This window comes from Lepidochelys kempii, chromosome 5, assembly GCF_965140265.1.
Source record: "Lepidochelys kempii isolate rLepKem1 chromosome 5, rLepKem1.hap2, whole genome shotgun sequence".
Lineage (NCBI taxonomy): Eukaryota > Metazoa > Chordata > Testudines > Cheloniidae > Lepidochelys > Lepidochelys kempii.
In genome coordinates this window covers 102,450,455-102,470,076 of record NC_133260.1, presented here as the reverse complement: position 1 = coordinate 102,470,076, position 19,622 = coordinate 102,450,455, and the positions used below count along the sequence as shown (strand labels likewise).

The window sequence follows — 19,622 nt, the reverse complement described above, 5'->3', positions numbered from 1 at the left end:
TAACATACCCTCAGTTGGTGGCAGATTGATGCAACTCCTTTGAAATCATTGGAATTACATCAGAGAGTAATGTAACTGTTGTATTTTGTTTTGTGGAATGTGTGTGTACAGTCTTATCTTTTCATCAATGTCTTCTTGCCCTGCTCTCATATTGTTCTGAAATCTAGGTCACTGGCTGCATACTGTTGCTATTATAACAATACACACACATACCCACTGTTCATTCTCTGAAAAATCAAAGGGAGAGGAGGGGGGAAAGAGATGGAATGTTCTGTTTTCTTTGTAAACTTTTTCTTTATTATGAAACACTGAAACTTCCCAAGTATTTTGTTTCTTTAGTTTAAATACGTTGATGTACACAATAAAAGCGTGTCTATTTCGGTTATGGGCAAGGTTGGTTATTGCAGGAATTTGTGATATGCTTCGTAGGAGACTATCACACTGTCAATGCGCGTATAGATATAGTCTCATTTTGCATCATATTTCTTGCCCAATGTCACCAGTTCCAGTAAAGCTCTAGCCTGTTTGGGTACCTTGTTGTATGCTAATGACAAACTTGCGCTGCTCTCACTCGGCACTTGCCATGTACATGAAATCAAAAATATTTTCAATATGGGTGTGTATATTTAAATAAGCAGTCCCTAGTTAAAAAGGTTTCACAGCCAACCTATTTTAGCAAGAGATCAGTATGAACAACTAGAGATCCATTTTGGGAGTCTGGGGGCAGGGTGCTTGAAACGAGGGACAAGAAATAGGTCCCAGACTCACTTTTCTTAAAAAAATAGGAGCTCCCCTGTCTCTACCTGATCAGTGGATCCACATTAGTTGTTCATAGAAATATCTTTGGATTGCAAAACGTTTCAAGTATGTTTGACTGGTGTATTAGAGATTATAAATTAGAAGTTCTTGTTATAGATCATGTCTCTATGTCTTGGCTACACCAATCTGGACTAAGCTGATTTTGCTTCTCATAGGGTTTGTTGTTGCCAGTAGTCAAGTTAGGCCATATCTGCATTTTTAGTCAATGATAGTTACGTTGTCATAAAGCCACTGCAGTTAGTATATTGCTCATGCACATGCATATTTGGTTCCTTGCACTGGTGCTGCCACTAACCATATTGCTTCCAGTCAGTGTGCCCCTTGCGATCATCCTGGGTACTGTCTTTTGGGAGATATTAGCAATGCATGGTGAGGTAAAAACAAATCGTGCAGGGTGACTGGGAGCAAGGGATCAGGTTCTCCTCATGTGCCATCCATTTCCTGCAATTTTCATACCTTGTTTAAAATCCCAGAAACCTCCACAGCATTTTACTGTCCGCTATTTCTGACCGAAGCACAGAGCTCACACAGCTCTGCGCTGTTGTCATGAGCCTTTCAAGCAGAGGATGCGCAATCCTGCAATATGTGCAGACCCACAAGAAGAACCCCAGTAATAGGGGAGATGACTATTTCTTTGAGGACGGTTTGTTGAAGGACATCGCAAAACTGATTCAAGGTGGTTGTTGGCATTCCCGGAGCAGCTGCAGACAGTGGAGCACTTCTTTTGGGCCTGAGAAATGAGCACTGGCTGGTGGGATCATGTTGTAATGCAGGTTTGGGATGGCAAGCAGAGGCTGCAGAACTTCTGGATGTGAAAGACCACATTTCTGGATCAGTGTGCTGAGCTCGCCGCACCCTCCAGCGCTGGGAGACCAAAATGTGAGTTGCATTGATTGTGGAGAAGCAAATGACAATTGCTGTGTGGAACCTTGCAGTGCCAGATTTGCTACCGGAATGTGGGCAATCACTTTGGAGTTAGAAAATCCACAGTGGGAGCCGTTGTCATGCAAACGTACAGGGCCATTAATTGTCTCTTGCTACGCAGGGCTGTAACTCTCAGCAATGTGCAGGACATAGTGGATGGTTTTGCAGTAATGGGTGACCCACACATCCCTATTTTGCCACTAGCCCACCTTGCCTCAGAGGACATCAACAAAACGGGCTGCTTTCCTATGGTTACGCAAGCATTGGTGGATCACCAGGGATGCTTCACTGACATCTGTGTGGGCTGGTCTGGGAAGATGCGGGATGCTCACATCTTTAAGAATATGGGACTGTTCAGAAAACTGCAGACAGTGACGTTCTTTCCCACCTGGCAGATTACCATTGGCAATGTTGAAATGCCAGTAGAGATCCTTGGGGACTCCTTGATAGCACCGAGGGAAGATTCAGCTACCAGCTCAGCAGGTGCTAGAGGACAGTTGAATGTGTTTTTGGTAAATTGAAGAGCCACTGGTGGTGGTAACTCACAAGATTGGATCTCAGTGAGAAAAATATCCCAATGATTATAGCTGCTTGTTGTGTCCTGAGTGATATTGGTGAGGCAAAGGGGAGGGGGGAGTTACTGCGGGGGTGAAGGGCAGAGGTGGGGAGCTGCTGAGTTTGAACAGCCAGACGCAAAGGCTATTAGAAGAACTCAGTGCAGAGCTATGCTGCTGAGGGAGACCTTGAAAGAGCACTTTAACAGCCAGCCACAGTAATGGGGTTTGGTGAACCATGCTTTACCTGGCCCTAAAGTTTTTTGGGGGGGCTATTAGGAAGGAGTTGTCTAGTGCTTGGTGAATATTTATCAATATAAATGTCTTTTAATGCACCTCTGAATTATGTGGGGCTTGCTGTATATTTTTAATATGTACACTGTGTTTTTCACTGAACTTATGAGTTCTGTGGCCCAGTACAATAACAAGCTGTAAGTGCTTTGAGTAGCTCTAGGCATTCTGGAGTACGTGTTGTGAAGCAAAGAAGATGAATTAATTTCCAAAAAATAGAAATTCCTTGTGTACCAAAACCGTGCAAAACATGTGCATGCAATTCCAAAACAAACACAATAAAGCTTTTAAAAATAAATTAATGGAACAGAACTTAACAAGGGGAAAGAATATTCATGTCCATTCCAGGCCATTTTGGCTACACATAAAGTAACTGTGGCTCTCACAGGTCAGTATAAGGGAAGCTGGGGTTGTCTTTACCATTCCCGTGGTGCAGTTATAGTGGTAGGGATGTGGCCCCTGTTGCCATGTGGAATGTGGGAAGTGTAGGGAAGTGCTGTGATGCAGTTCTCCATTGATTGCAAAGGATGATGAGGCCATGACTGTTGAACCTGTAGGGCAACAAAAGAGTATGTATTTGCTTCCAGAGAAGCCCCATTATGTCCTGGTGCATCTTCGTCTACTTTTCCTGCTGGGACTCCTGGGCCTGTCTCCTCTCCACTCTGTCCTTCTCCATGGTGTCTGCCATGTTCACCCTCAAGGCCCTTTGCTCATGGTTTGATGCAGCACTGGCTTGCAGGTTCTCACTGAACCTGTCATCCTGAGTCCTTTTCTTTTTCCTCCTCGTGAGGGTCAAGCATTCTACAGGCCTAGAGGGGGCATTAAATATCTGGCTGCTAGATGCTGGGACTGGATGACAGGGGATGGATCACTCAATAAAGTGCCCTGTTTTGTTGACTCCCTCTGAAGCACCTGGCACTGAGCACTGTCAGAAGACAGGATACTGGGCTAGGTGGACCATTGGTCTGACCCCGTATGGTTGTTCTAATATTCTTATGACGGCCCAAGAGATACATGGATAACCAGAGGACTGCCATCTAAGAAGTACATCACGGGTAATAGCAGGGACAGTTTTCTCACACTGCCCTGCCAATGTCTCGATTGATCTGGGGGATCATGGCACCTCTACACCAATTCAAACCTCCGTCTGTCTGTATCAACAAGGGAATCAATTAGTCCCAATGTAGGTGCCAGATTTTAAAGGGAAAAACACCTGGCTGGCAGAAACTGAACTGAGACCACTGAAGTTATTTCACCTAGGTCATAGAACAGCTATCAGATGCTAATAACTTTTGGTTGCTACTGACGTAGGATGGAACTCACCTGCTATGACAGTAAAATTTTAATTGTAAAGTCATAAAGAACTTACCATTTTGAAAGTTAGAGTTGTCACATAGTTCCATTTTTTTAACCTCAAATTTTATTTTTGCACCTGGAATTTAACACTAGTTGGAACTCTTGTCAATGGCTTATGTCATGAGATGAAAAGGCAGAATCACCAATCAAACTGCACTAAATACTTCAGAGTTAAGGATTTTACATCCCAAATTGTGTCCCAGTTTTCCCCTAGATAAAATTTCTGGAGATGAGAGAGATGAAAGTTACAATAGATTCATAAACATAAGCCTACTATATGAATACATCTGAAATATTTATAGCTCCTACTTCCAGTAAAAAACAGGGCCAAAAGAGGGCAAAATATAATCACCGAATTAGGCCTGGTCTACCCTACAAAATTAGGTCAACATAAGTCATCTTACATTGACCTAGTTGTGCATGTGTCTTCGCTCAAATTTGTCTCTGGCCAATGTAAGCGTCCGACTACAGAGCACAGTTCCTGTTGAGGTCAGTTGCAGTCATGAACTCTATAAATCTGGCCTCAAATGTCTCGGGCACCAAAAAAATATGGAACACACAATTAGTGACTGCCTGTGAAGTTTGGTTCAAGTGAATTGCCCAGCATCACATAGGAACTCTGTGGCAGAGGCAGGGTTAGGATCCAGTTCTCCAGGGCAGCATTCAGCTGCCTTAACCATGAGATAATCCTTTTTCTTCCTGCAATCCTCTGCTTCATTCACTATGCAACTTCGAACTTCTGCAACAAATGAGGCAGGGGTCTTATAGGCAACAGTCCTCCTTACTACACAATCCTGGTTCATTCCCAGAGTAGATCCATCCTTGTGTACTGAATGAGGCAGGGGGCCAGTAGAAAAAATAGTCTTTAATTATATGATCACATATTATGTCATCATGCATATACCCAAGGGGGGCTGAACTAAAGATTGCACATTTGTGGGAATTGTGGCATTTCCTAATTTTTGAGTGTTTGACTTTGCAACCATAATCTTTTAATATAGTTTTAAATGCAATTTCCTAATTTAAAACACACACACACACACACACACACACACACACCTGAAATTGTCACATGGAATCATATTGACCCTTAACTAGGCTCAGCAGGGTTCAAATCTTTAGATCCACAGAACAAACCTCTAATACTTGAGCTGGTTGTGTAACTGGGGAGCATTAGGAGTCTATTCTCTTGTATGCGGACCAGCTGCTAGAAGGGGATGAGAGAGTTTGCCAGTGTATTAGCTGAAGCCCAGTATACCTGTACAGGTATAGCTGTATCAGTGAACCTTCCGATTGGAGATGCAGCTTAAATTGGCAACAGCACCGGGTTTGAGACTTAGAACTCCTGGGTTCAATTGCAGGTCCTGGAAGAGAGTTTTCTCTATTGGTTATAGACCGTTCTGCTGCTGTTCTCCCAGCCTGCCTTTGTTCCCCTCTGTTCCTGCCCCCCTCCCTTGGTGCTTCCCCCCACTCTCTGGCTCCTGCATCGAGCCCTCACTCCTCAGTATACCTCTCAGGTGGCTTTCTCCTTCTCCACTCCACCTGGGCATTGGGGCTCTAACAGCACAGGAGCTCCTAGTTCCGATATCTTAAGCCACCGCTGTTCCTGGCAGCTGGGAGGAGCAATTGTGGGAAAATTCTTCCCAGCCCCCTGTAGCTGGAGTATGCTCGATATGGATCAAATCTTTAGCGACTCTAGCTGCCTCTCAAACAAGTAAGTCTCTACTGATCATGTGTGACCTATGATTTTTTTTCCCAGATGCTCGTAATTTGGCCAAATGTGGGTGAATTTTCAAAGGGCTAGCAAAAGACACATCCCTGTCATTAGGGTGACTCCCCAGCCAATTTTCAAATTCCTCCTCTAGAGAATGGATGTGCTAAAGTTTTTCAGCAAAATGGTTCTGAGAATTTTTTTACTTGGGCAAATCAGTGAATTTTCCCTAATTTCATCGTGAGAAATGGCTGAACCGTTTCAACTGAAATTTTCCAAAAATTTTTAATCTGAGGGCAGACACCCAGCACTGAAAATTTCAACCTGGATTGTTAAAGTTTAGCAAAGTGAAAAGCAATGGAAAACAGAGTCATATAAAGAAAAGGAGGACTTGTGGCACCTTAGAGACTAACAAATTTATTTTGAGCATAAGCTTTTGTGAGCTACAGCTCACTTCATCGGATGCATTGAGTGGAAAATACAGTGGGGAGATTTATATACACAGAGAACATGAAACAATGGGTGTTACCATACACACTGTAACGAGAGTGATGAGGTGAGGTGAGCTATTACCAGCAGAAGAGCAGGGGGTAGGGGGAAGTCTTTTGTAATGATAATCAAGGTGGGCCATTTCCAGCAGTTGACAAGAAAGTCTGAGGAATAGCGCGGGGGCGGGAATAAACATGGGGAAATAGTTTTACTTTGTGTAATGACCCATCCACTCCCGGTCTTTATTCAAGCCTAAGTTAATTGTATCCAGTTTCCAAATTAATTCCAATTCAGCAGTCTCTTGTTGGAGTCTGTTTTTGAAGTTTTTTTGTTGAAGAATTGCAACTTTTAGGTGTGTAATCGAGTGACCAAAGGGAGTGAAGTGTTCTCCAACTGGTTTTTGAATGTTATAATTCTTGACGTCTGATTTGTGTCCATTTATTCTTTTACGTAGAGACTGTCCAGTTTGGCCATTGTACATGGCAGAGGGGCATTGCTGGCACATGATGGCATATATCACATTGGTAGATGTGCAGGTGAATGAGCCTCTGATAGTGTGGCTGATGTGATTAGGCCCTATGATGATGTCTCCTGAATAGATACGTGGACACAGTTGGCAATGGGCTTTGTTGCAAGGATAGTTTCCTGGGTTAGTGGTTCTGTTGTGTGGTTGCTGGTGAGTATTTGCTTCAGGTTGGGGGGCTGTCTGTAAGCAAGGACTGCCCTGTCTCCTAAGATCTGTGAGAGGGATGGGTCGTCCTTCAGGATAGGTTGTAGATCCTTGATGATGCGTTGAAGAAGTTTTAGTTGGGGGCTGAAGGTGATGGCTAGTGGCGTTCTGTTATTTTCTTTGTTGAGCCTGTCCTGTAGTAGGTAACTTCTGGGTACTCTTCTGGCTCTGTCAATCTGGTTCTTCACTTCAGCAGGTGGGTATCGTAGTTATAAGAATGCTTGATAGAGATCTTGTAGGTGTTTGTCTCTGTCTGAGGGGTTGGAACAAATGCGGTTGTATCGTAGAGCTTGGGTGTAGACAATGGATCATGTGGTGTGGTCTGGATGAAAGCTGGAGGCATGTAGGTAGGAATAGCGGTCAGTAGGTTTCCGGTATAGGTTGGTGTTTATGTGACCATCGCTTATTAGCACCATAGTGTCCAGGAAGTGGATCTCTTGTGTGGACTGGTCCAGGCTGAGGTTGATGGTGGGATGGAAATTGTTGAAATCATGGTGGAATTCCTCAAGGGCTTCTTTTCCATGGGTCCAGATGATGAAGATGTCATCAGTGTAGCGCAAGTAGAGTAGGGGCATTAGGGGACGAGAGCTGAGGAAGCGTTGTTCTATGTCATCCATAAAAATGTTGGCATACTGTGGGGCCATGCGAGTACCCATGGCAGTGCTGCTGATTTGAAGGTATACGTTGTCCCCAATGTGAAATAGTTGTGGGTGAGGACAAAGTTACCAAGTTCAGCCACCAGGTTTGCCGTGACATTATCAGGGATGCTGTTCCTGACAGCTTGTAGTCCATCTTCATGTGGAATGTTGGTGTAGAGGGATTCTACATCCATAGTGGCTAGGATGGTGTTTTCAGGAAGATAAGCTTACCACAGGTTGTGTTCTCAAATTTGTCTGGCTAAGCAGGATTAGTCCTGGACAGGATTTGGGTGAGAGTCCTCCAAATAAATGCAGGGTCTTGCAGGAAGTGAAGATGATGATTCATTAGATGGCACTCTTCCAGCTGAGTGCATATTGGCTTTAAGGGACACCATGCTGTTACAGATGTGCTGTGTTTTGGGCAAGATATGAACCAATTCCTGAGTATTTGAGGCTGTGATGGAGAAGCAGGGGAATCAGGCAGCAGCTTTCACAATAATAGGTCTGTGTATTTCAGTTTTGGTGGGGGGTGGGATTGGACAAATGTTAGTTTGGGTTATTACATTCTACCTACCAGCCCAATTCACTCTGTAGTTTTTATTGGATATGGTATTTGTTTTCACTTCCTGCCCTAAACTGTTGTGCAGTTTGCTCTGTTAAACATCTGCTGTGTTCCATCCCAGAGTCAGGAGTGAAAGGGATTCATATGTAGTATATAGTTCATAAAGAGCTTTGGCATCCTTCAGAGTGAAAAGAACCATGTAAAGGAAAGATGATACTTATTACATTTTTTATAACTACCTTAGCAAGAACATTATCTTACCTGGAAGAAATTGTGTGCTACTTTGACTTCCATGTGAAAAAAAACCCCACTTTAATGATTTCTTTTGGTTACAAATATGATTAAATAAATTACCCCTTCACTCATTAATTAAGGAGCTTTAATTAAACTAATTTTCTTGGATATCAGCAATAATGTGTTCTTTGTGTTGGGTTTGAAAAAAAAATACATGATGCTGAAGAATTGTACCTTGCCTTCTTAGAACATTCTAGTCACATTTTAAATAATCTTGCTATTGAACTGTTGACAAAATGGACAAGACTGGTAAAATAGCTTAATGGCCTCTATGAACACTGTTCCAAAAGTTTACAAGCAAATACAAAATTGAAGAGGAGCAAGACATGTACCCAGGGCAATACCATATGTGCCCATAATCATATATCAGAAACCAGACTCAGAAAACTACGTCTGTCTGTAGGATCAAGTTCAATAAAAGGCTGTTTTCATGGGGGCAAACTCAGTAGGGTTTGCCAAGTGAGTTCTAACATGAATATCTGTTTTAACTCCTGGGGATACACGCTGCCTTTCCCTGTCTTCTGTTCCTGGTTCCTGTTAATTATAGCTCAGGGTCAAACAACTCATTGCTAGTGGCTTACTCCAGCCACTGAACAGTCTTTTCTCTGACAATGAATTGTGGAAATAAGTTTGAAGATCTCTTCCACTAGCACCTGAACTAAACTTAAACATCGGGAGGTTTGTCTCTTCTAATCAGCTTTTTTCTTGGGAATCCACGTGGCTTCATGTAGAAGATTTTTCCCCCAACTTCCTCCTTTTTTCTGTGGTCTACATTATAATGCAGGATGCACAGACTCAAATCATGGTCCCCCCATACACAAAGCAGGAAATGGGTTTTCAAGGATTGGGGTGAAGGTGTCTTTCAATCCAGGGACAGGATACACAGCCTCTATGCCATCTCTGGTGCAGCCTCAAGGCTTTGCTGGCAGCTGCAGCCCCACTGTGCTGTCTGTAACTGTATTTTTGGCCAATGGATTTGTATGGTTGCTTCTCCTGGCTTGCCCCTGTCCCATTCTGAATCTCCACCCACTGTGCTGTTGCAATAGGTGCCCCCACAGAGCCGTGCTCCATGGTACAGCATCCCCTTGCACAACCTTTCCCCATTCAGACTGGTTCACCGAGATAATGTTATCAGTATGTATAACACAGTATGTATTTGTATCCTATAGGCAAATTCTAAACATTGTCTAAACAGATTTTGGCGCTACAAGAAGACTTGTTCTCTGAGTGCCAAGGTACATTACAGATAAATATGACATACATTTCTAATCAGAGTGACTTTAGAGAGATTATTCCTTCCCCAAGCATCTTGCCACCCAGTACCTAAATTCTGAGTCAATTTCTCTTGTTCAGATGAAAGAAATGTAGATCAAAAAGTTAAGAAAAGTTTGCCCTGAGGTTCTCAGCCTGCATAGGATTCTGCACATGGTACCTAGGGATTGTGCATGCTCTATAACAGGTATTCCTTGTTTTGTTTTTGTTTAGAAACATCGTGCCTCAGACTTTCCTCCGTGTCTGAGAACATTCATTCCCTGAGAATAGTCATGCATTTATGAGTGTGTAGATCAGTTAGGAATAGCCTTTTCTAGAACTGTTTTGAAGAATCTTAAAGATCTCTACTGTGTGTTCTTCTGTAGTGGATATTAACTTCCCTCTTTCTCTGTGTGCGCGTGTGTTGTATTCTTTTCTTCTAGATATTGATTCTAATTATTTCTTAAAAGATGATGTAACTTGTACTGCTACTTGCTGATTCTGCACACTTCTATAAGTTTGCTCTCATCAGAGTATTTAGAAACTCTCTTTGTAGTAAGGCATGAGTCTGTACCATTTTTTAAGGTTTAATTACAGTGCAGGCTTTTCAAAGGCTGATGAAGTTACTAGATGCTGAACAATTCAGAGGGTTTCACATTACCCAGAGACTTCTGGTAGAACTATGCATAACCAAAGAAGCTAACATGCTTGTTTTTTTTTCCCCCTTTTACTCTTTCCAGATACTAGTGAGAAGTAACAACCTCTCTGATAAGATCATGGTTTTATCAGGTAAAATTGAGGAAATCTCTTTACCAGAGAACGTCGATGTGGTTATTTCTGAACCTATGGGTTACATGCTGTTCAATGAGAGGATGCTGGAAAGTTACCTCCATTCCAAAAAATGGTTGAAGTCAAACGGTGAGTATGCCAGCCCAGTGATGGATTGGGGGAAATGAGAGTTTTCAGAGAAAGGAGACAAGAAGGACCTCCAAATGGTGGCTCTGGACAGCCCTGGTTGGTGTCGTGTTTCATCACCTCCTGTAGGCTCTAAGGAAATGAGACTTAAGTTTTCTTCCTTCATTTGAGCATGTTGGAAGCACCACTGTTACTATTTCATATTGTGATTTGCCGGTGAGACCAGCTATTTCAGCACTTAACCTGTATGTGCTGGATGTGTTGCCCTTGGCTGCCTCTTGTATCATTGAATTTAATGTGCCACCATATGCATTATGGGTTGCCTCTCAGTTCAAAGTTTATAATGCAAAACATGATGGCAAGCTAAACTAAAATGCAAGGCAAGAGAGGGAAGAGAAAGACCTAGAGTTGGACAAAGAATGGGAAACGTCATGAAAAATGTCTTTTTTTTTCTTTGAAAAAAAATGTGAAATTTGAAATGTTTTCACCAGCTCTGATCAGACCCCACCCAATTTCCTAATTCCAAGGCCTCTTGGTACCCCCACTCTTTTCCAGTGATGTGTCCAATCCAGCCAGAAACAACTGCAGTCCAGAGGTCAGTTCAATGGGATCTGTGTTTCAATCTGTTACTGGTTGGAGAAGTTTTGAAGGAGGCTTCTAAGTCCAGGGGCCTCCTGAGAAATTTCCCTGAAGGGCAGTCTGAACCTGCAGTTGCCATAAGTTATATTTCACTAGGTGAATTCCTGAAAACAAACTAAAAGATCACTAACATGGGTTTTGTTAAAAAGAAAGACTTTCTCTCGTGACACCAGTGTGAAAAACAGGATGTTTTTAGCATATTAAACTAGTTAGGGGAATGTGGGCTAATAGGCTGAGCACAGGATTAGGAACTGGGAACTACTGAGTGTTAATCCTGGTTCTGGCACTGACTTGGTCTGTGGCCTTACAAACGTCACTTAGGCTGATGTTTTCAAAAGTGTCCATTAACTTTAATGCCTCTGATTTTGGGTACCTATCTACAAACTCTTAGGGCATGTATAGACTGCAATGTAAGCTCAGGGTTAGTGGATTTGACCCCACACACCTTAGGCTTGCAAGCCCAAGGCTTGAGTGTCCACACTCATTGGTGACCCTAGGTTTACAGTTTCTGGACCCAGGCTCCAAACCATGTCCCGGGGTTCCTAGCACCCTCCCCAGCACTCTAGCCCTCAGTTGATGGTACAGTGTGGGAAAACTTGACTATCCATCCTACACATTACAGGAAGTTGTTGCAACCTGCTAAGTTCCCAACATAATCCGCTGTGCTATCTTTTGGATTTGCACACTTCCAGCAACTGGAGCCAGCAACATGGAGGAGTCACATTTGAAGTACTCCTCTTGTTTGTGCTTTCACTCATGTTTCAGCAAACAGACAGCATCCATGAGATGCTGATGGACATTCCGACATCGTTTTCTGACCTACAGAAGGCACCTGACAGGAGGAGGAGGAGGATATGCACATGGAAACATGGAAGACTCAAACTGGCTGATGCTGCTTGCGACTCTCAGTATAGCCGCTGATACCCCATACATAGACAGGTACTTCTGGAGCAGGGCCACAAGCACAGATTGGTTGGACCACATTGTGGTGAAGACCTCAGGTGACCAACGGTATGCCCAAAACTTTTGCATGAAGAAAGCTACATTTCTGGAGCTTTGTGAGGAGCTTGTCCTGGCCCTCCAGTGTTAGGAAACACAAATGAGGATGTCCACATTGGTCTAGAACGGGGTGGCCAACCTGTGGCTCCGGAGCCACATGCGGCTCTTCAGAAGTTAATATGCGGCTCCTGGTATCATCACCGTCTCCGGGGCTGGAGCTACAGGTGCCAACTTTCCAGTGTGCCGGGGGGGGGGCTTATTGCTCAACCCCTGGCTCTGCCACAGGCCCTGCCCCCACTCTGCCCCTTCCCGCCCCCTCTCCAAGCCTGTCGTGCCCTCACTCCTCCCTCTCCCCCCCCCCGAGCCTCTTGCATGCCACGAAACAGCGGATCAGGAGGTGTGGGGAGAGAGGGGGAGGCACTGATTGGCAGGGCCGTCAATGGGCGGAAGGTGCTGGGAGCGTGAGGGGATGGAAAAGAGCTGATGGTGGGCTGCTGACATATTACTGTGGGTCTTTGGCAATGTACACTGGTAAATTCTGGCTCCTTCTCAGGCTTGGGTTGGCCACCCCGGTCTAGAAGCAGGTTGTTATAGCCGTCTGTAAGCTGATTCACCGTACTGCTACAGGTCTCTTGCTAACCAATTTGGCATTGGAAAGTCAACTGTAGGTAAGATGGTGGCGGAAGTTTCTGAGGCAATCAGGCATGTGATTTACCCAAAAGTGGTGGGCATAAAACAATATTCCTGAAGTAATTGCTGGCTTTCCAGAATGGGATTTTCAGACTGGAGTAGGGCCATTGATGGGACTCATGCACACAGTTTGCCCTCCTCAAGAAGCACATGTATGTAAACCACAAAGTGTACCACTCCATTGTCATGCAGGCCTCTGTGGACCACAGAGGCCAACTTATGGACACCAACATGGGCTGCACTGGAAACGTTCATCGCGCTAGGTTTTTCTGACAAGTGGGAGTCTACATTCATGCATAGACTGGGACACTCTTGCTACGAAACGGCATTGTCATAAATAGAGTTACTGTCCCCACTGTTATTCTGGGGGACCCTCTGCACCCCTTTTTGCATTGGCTTATGAAACCATATTTTGATCTCAGAGGCCCTGGCAAAAGAAGGTTTATTTATGCTCTAAGCAGCTGCAGAATGGTGATTGAATGTGTGTTTGGCAATTGAAATGCTGCTGGTGCTGTTTGCAGACCTGTGTGGATTCCAGTGTCATCAGTCCTGTCTGCATCACTGTGGCTTGCAGTGCTTTTCACAGCCTTTTTGAAGCCAAAGGTGAGCCATTTGCCTCTGAATGGAGCTATGACAGTAATGGATCGGAAAGCGCACCTATCCCATCTAGGGCAGGATGTGCCCAGGGAACACAAATCAGGGATGCTCTATGCTCTCACATTATGGATTTCCATGGGAGAGTAGTGTATTTTTATAAATGTGCTTGTACAATAGTTACAGTAAATGAGGTACAGCCACATCATGTAACAAAATGGGACTGTGGGAGCAGGGATTGATTGCCATGGATTGTACTTGTGAATGACATTTCATAAGCAGTTATGTGGCAAGAACTGTAGGTATACAGTATGGCTTGATGTAGATAAATGTTTTGAGAAATAGCATTTGGGTATAACTTACCAGTTGTCCTTTATCATGTGTTTATCTGTATTATGTGAAATACACCTTATATGATGTGATACAATAATGGTAATGAAATGTCTTAATAAAAGAAAAGCCTTTACTTTTGAACATGAATGAGAAAAAAAAAAAAAAACAGTGCCAGGCAGGCCAGCTGTCATTCACACACCAAAACACCAGTAATAAACCAACACCAAAACCATTAATAAAACACAGTGCATAAAGCACACATTAAACAGTAAAACATTGCTAACAAATACCCCCCCCGGCACCCTGTTCTCTTTTCCCTTCCTTCCACATTTAGCACGCGCTTGGTGCTGCTGCAGAGGGTGGAGGCGTTTCCCGGTGTGGGCGTCTGCACAAGTGTGGAAGCCTGCAGGGGGTAGGGAGCCTGCCTGGGGATGTAGGACTGCATGTAGTAGATTTGCTCTGTTCAGCTTCTTTTAAGTCCCAGTTACATGGAACCCTGCATCCAACGATGGAATTGTTCAAAGTGTTCCTGGTCTACAGCATGGGGTTCCATGGAGGGGACCCAGGACATGGTGTGGGTGCAGCAGGAGCCTGTACTCTGGCAGCCCCAAGCATAAGCAACCTCTCAAACAGGTCTTTCTGCTGGCCTCTGTCATCGCCCTCAGCCCATGTTCCTGCTACAGAAACTGTGTTGCAAGCCTCTCCTTGTGTGCTGAAATACTGTCCTTTGGCTCGGCAGCCTGCCTGTGCCTTTCTGCTTACTCTGGTACTGCACCCGCTTGTTGGCAGTGTCCAGAATGTCCATTTTAAGTTCATCACGGAAACACTTCTGTTTGGACTGGTCTGTTACAGTTCTACATCCCAAGGACCTGCTGCAGTGGGCCCATATTGCTGAGGTGGAAGGACCAGCAGAGGTTGAAGGGCCAAAAAGCAGACATCAAACAGTGCGCTATTGTTTCAGTGCTTCACAACAGGTTCAGTAGGCAAAAGCGCCTTGTGGAATCTCCAAGGCCAAAAAATGATACTTTGAAAAAGTATCCCAGAAGCTCAGTGGACACAATTCAGTTAATCACAGTGAAAAGACTGCGCAAACAATGGTGAGTTACTATTTATAATTGTTTTCTGTTTAAAAATGGCAGACCTGTTTGGCCCTTGGGATGGGGTGGAGGAGTATGCCATAATGCCACAGAGATTTTTCAGACTTATGGCGACGGAGCTGCACATCTATGAGTGAAGTGGGCTGGCGACTTACAGAAGAGGGCCAGGACAATATGCTCTTCACTGAAATTTGACTACCTGTCTAGAGTTTCTCTTATAGGAAAAGTTTGCGGCTGTCAGTGCCCAGGACTAGATCAGAATTTCTGAGTGAATTAACAGGAAACTGCATTCGCATCCAAACGAATTACTGCCTCCCCATGACTGCTGATGCAAGCTGCTCTGAGCACATCTACCCTCAACTACATGCAAATGCACAGGAACTCTCTCAGAACTAAACCGCCAACCCCCTCCCCTCAGCACACTTCTGGACCGCATAAAAACCCTGGCCACCCAACCGTTTCTCTTTTACAGGGGGCTCTTAACGCTGTGCAATGCCATGATTTGTACAGCATGGCATTCTGAAAAAGAAGGCAATATAAAGTCCCTTACTTGTAACACCCTAGCACATCTCTGTAAGAATGCACAAGTTTCCAATAAAAAGTTAATTTCAAATGCTTGTTTCGCTATTGGTTGCACTTCTCAGCCTCCCTTTTGAATTCCACCTGGTGGTTTGGGGGGGCGAGGGGGAGATTCCAATGTACTGCCATGCAGTCCGCCATTAGCAGATATGTGCTGCTGCCCGTGCCTTGTAATAAATTTTTCATTGGGTCATAAACCAGAAATCCTTCCAACCCCTATATTAATAACAACAAACATGGTGCTAGAAACTTACCAGGTTGAGGGGTTCCTTCTGCCCCTTGTGTTTCTGCTGCTAGCTCCGCAGCTGGGTCTTTCTCTATGGGGACATCAGAAAGCTCCTCTGAGTAGGGACCCAAATGTGCTGCCACTATGCAGGCTGCAAAGCCTCCTTGGGGACCAGTTTGAGCACAAGAGTCACTTTGTCAGCCTCAACTGGCACTTGCTGGCTCCCCTCCAGTCCTAGAGTGGATTTAGGGATGAGAAGGTCACTGGCCTGGCTGACCAGGCTGCTGTGAAGCGCTGGTGGCTCAGTGCTCAGCACAGTATCCAGCACCCGGCCACACTCTTTCAAAAAGGGGTAGGATGATGGCGAATTCCCATCATTCTTGTGCTGCTTAATCTGCTCCCTGCACTGGTCCAGTGAATCCCCAATGCTGCAAACTTCTTTCATATTTCTTGGTATGTGTTGTCATTCCTGGAACTCTTGCTAAAGTCACTGTTTGCTTGCCTCGCACCAGAGATTAACCAAAATCTGGCTGCGCTTCCTTGACCAGCTAGCAACATGATTGGCAAAGGACTTCTTCATGTCGGTGGCCATCACAAATGACGGAGAAGATTCACTATGCTTGCAGCTCAGCAGACAGAATAAAATGGAAGTATTAAATGTGGAGCCGCTGTACTTGAACCAAGGGGTGGCTTCCCTTTCCTGTGTGTTGATTAAGAAGACCATCCTACGGGACTGTGAGAGAAGTTTTCAGACTCACAGGACCAGAGTCTGGGGGGCAGGGCCTGATCTGCATCGTTATTGCAATAGATGGAGTTTGGACCAAGTCAGACCCTCCACACTGCAGGGTTCTGAGCCCTGGGCCCAGTCCTGAGTCAGATAGAATTGTGTACAGCTGGAAGGGGCTTTCATTGGAATGTAGACATATGGTAGAGCAGTGGTTCCCAAACTTCTCGGCATCACGCCCCCCTTTTAATTTCAGAGAAACCCTCATGCCCCCCACCTCTCCTTTACCATCATCCAACCCCCTCTGATCCTTGTCCCCTAACCACCCCCCCCAGGACCCCACTCCCTATTCAACTCCCCCTGCTCCCTGTCTCCTGACCGCTCCCCCGGGACCTCCTGCCCCTTATCCAACTCCCCCTCCCCCTGCTCCCCACCTCCTCACCAGGCTGCTCAGAGCGGCAGGACTGGCTTGTTGGAAATCCTGGGAGGTGGGCGGGTGCAAGCTGTGCTGCCCGCACAGCAGCGTCACTGTGGGGGAGGGTGGACAAGACGGGAGGGGCCGGGGTCTAGCTTCCCCGGCCAGGAGCTCAAGGGCCGAGCAGCCTCGCACCCCCCTTGGAATTTCTTCACGCCCCCCCCCCCAAGTTTGGGAACCAATGCGGTAGAGCCTGATATTTTAGAAGTGTTGATGACTGGCAGGTACTATTATCTTCAATCAGAGTTGTGGGTGCTTAGCACTTCTGAAAATTGGGCCCTTTGAAATGGAAGTTGGTCACTTAAAAACTAAAGGAATCAAAAATTAATGGACACTTGAGCACGTAGACCTTAATTTGTCTGTATCTGTTTCCCCATCTGTATAATGTAAATGAGACTTATTTATATCTACCTCACACATGAATGGTAGCTAGAATTAGCTATTATTTGCTGTGTTGTTGTAGCTGTGTGTATTAAAGAGACCAGATGGGTGAAATAATATCTTTTATTGATGAGACAAGCTTTCAAGCTGCATCGATCTCCGATTTGAAAAGTTCTGTGCAGCTCTAAAGCTTGTCTCTTTCACCAACAGAAGTTGGTCCAATAAAAGATATTACCTCACCCATCTTGTTTCTCCAGAATTAATCATTGTTTATAGAGCACATTGAAAATGTAAAATGCTGTATAAGTGCCAAGTGTGTAGTAGCAGAAGCTGAAGCAGCATGGTCTCATAAGCAATTTTAAAAACCTTTAATCCCCATCCCAGGTTTTACTCTGCAGAAGTATTAGTATTCTCTAAGCAGCAGGTCTTAAAAGAAACATGTATTTACTGAGTGGATGTGTGATTCTTTTTAAAATTCCTGTGGTCTCTTGCTACATGTTGTTGTATTTGCAAAAAGAAAGCCATTTGTTCTTTCATTTGTGCACCACATTTTGCACCAGTTAAAACAGATGTTTGAAGAAACATGTTCCAGTCCAAAAACGACTGCTCTGTGGCCCCTGCTCCCCATTGATGCACAAACAACAGTGTGCAAAATATTTCTTTAATACTATTTTTGAAGTCTTATCAAGCAGTCTAATCCACTGCCCTCTGAAATCAGTAGAAGAATTCCCATTGACTTCAGTGGCCATTGGATTCAGTCCCTAATTAATATAGAAGTCAGGACACTTGGATCCTTTTCCTGGCTCTGTCAATAACTTGTGTGAGGTATGTAAACTTCTATATGCCTCAGTTTCACCATCTGTAAAATTGATATAGTACTTATCTTTACATGTTTGAGCTTTATTTTATTAATGCTTTGTAAAGCGTTTTTGAGATATCTGGATACAAGTTCCCAGGTAATTATTATGTCAAGCTGCTAATGCTAGACCCCTTGAGGATTACCTAGTTGGTACTCTGCAGTTTGATTTATGATTGAGTCTGTTGACATATCTTCTGTGATAATATCTGTGGAAAGAGTTGTGTATATGGTCAGCTCTAAATAAGCATGTTTCTCCAATTGTGGAAATGGTGAAAAGGTGTTTTAGAGTAACATCTAACATTTTACGTACTTTAAAGAAAGAGAAAATGGTTTAAATGTCTAATATAGTGACATAAAACTTATAATGCTTTATCATTCTTGGCAGGCTTCTGAAATATCCTGACCCACGTCATAAGTGGATATTTTTGTTATTGATTGCTTTAACCTATAACTGCATTTCAATAAACTACATATACCTGTAATGGGAATCAATGTTAGTCTGTTCAAGGTGCAAAGCAATTATTGCTTGCTGGTATTTTCTGTACATGTTTCCACAGGGCTAACCAGACATTTGAATTTTGCTACTATATATTATCTTTTGTTTACTAGGAATGATGTTTCCAACATTTAGTGACATTCATTTGGCTCCTTTTTCCGATGAGCAGCTCTACATGGAACACTACTCCAGAGCCAATTTTTGGTAATGATTGTTATGTTTTTTTAAAAAAAAATTTTGCTTGGAGACTCAGTAAAGATTTTAAAATGAAACTCATTCTTGTAATCTGAATAAAATGAAGCAAAGCACATGGCAGAAAATCCTTCTAATTTTCCATGCTCACTTCCTTTAACCTGATCCGCAGCTATGCTGTGTGAGCCTATCAGCTCTGGCTGTGTCAGAGCTAGGATGGGAAACCACGTCCACTGGGCTCTCAAGTGCTGCAGAAAAAGATGTTTATGAATCCATAGTTAGTAGGTGCATTTCTGTGTCAGTAATAAACCAATGCCCCAGGATGGTGCTTGAGGGGTGTTAAACAAAGCAGACTCCTGACCATACACAGATGTCAAAGATCCAGTGGCGTTTTTCATAGAGACAAGGTATTGACTTCCATATCCTGGTCAAATTCTAAGTCAGTAATTACATTCTGTCTACCTAAATTCCTCCTGTAGCTTCAGCTAGAAACAACGGTCTTTACTTCTTGCCCTAAATTGTTGTTAATGTTGGGGTGCACTATTAAACAGCTGCTGTGTTCTACATGAGAGGTGGCAAAGAAGTCTACCTGTTGCTCACATACCTAATGTGGTGGTAAATAGACTTGTTAACAAAGTTTTTGAATCCTTGGATAAAGACATGCTGTGGAACTATGAAGATTAATAATTAGTCTCCTCTTTTGGAGACCACAGATATATTCCCCACTTACAACCGTTCCTTAGGTTTGCGAAAGAGAAAGTGATAGGAGTTCTAAAGGTTAAGTCATTTGTTTGAAATCAATGA

At 43.9% G+C, this 19,622-nt stretch overlaps 1 protein-coding gene across 3 annotated transcripts in view; it reads left to right on the top strand.

Moving 5' to 3' along the window:
- LOC140911696 (histone-arginine methyltransferase CARM1-like) overlaps positions 1-19,622 on the top strand; it is a 144,955-nt gene that overhangs the window by 99,608 nt on the left and 25,725 nt on the right. For all 3 annotated transcript variants that reach the window (XM_073345238.1, XM_073345237.1, XM_073345236.1), the window contains 2 exons: positions 10,360-10,537; positions 18,740-18,830. In XM_073345238.1, the coding sequence (XP_073201339.1) occupies positions 10,360-10,537; positions 18,740-18,830 (269 nt within the window). The remainder of the gene's footprint in view (positions 1-10,359; positions 10,538-18,739; positions 18,831-19,622) is intronic.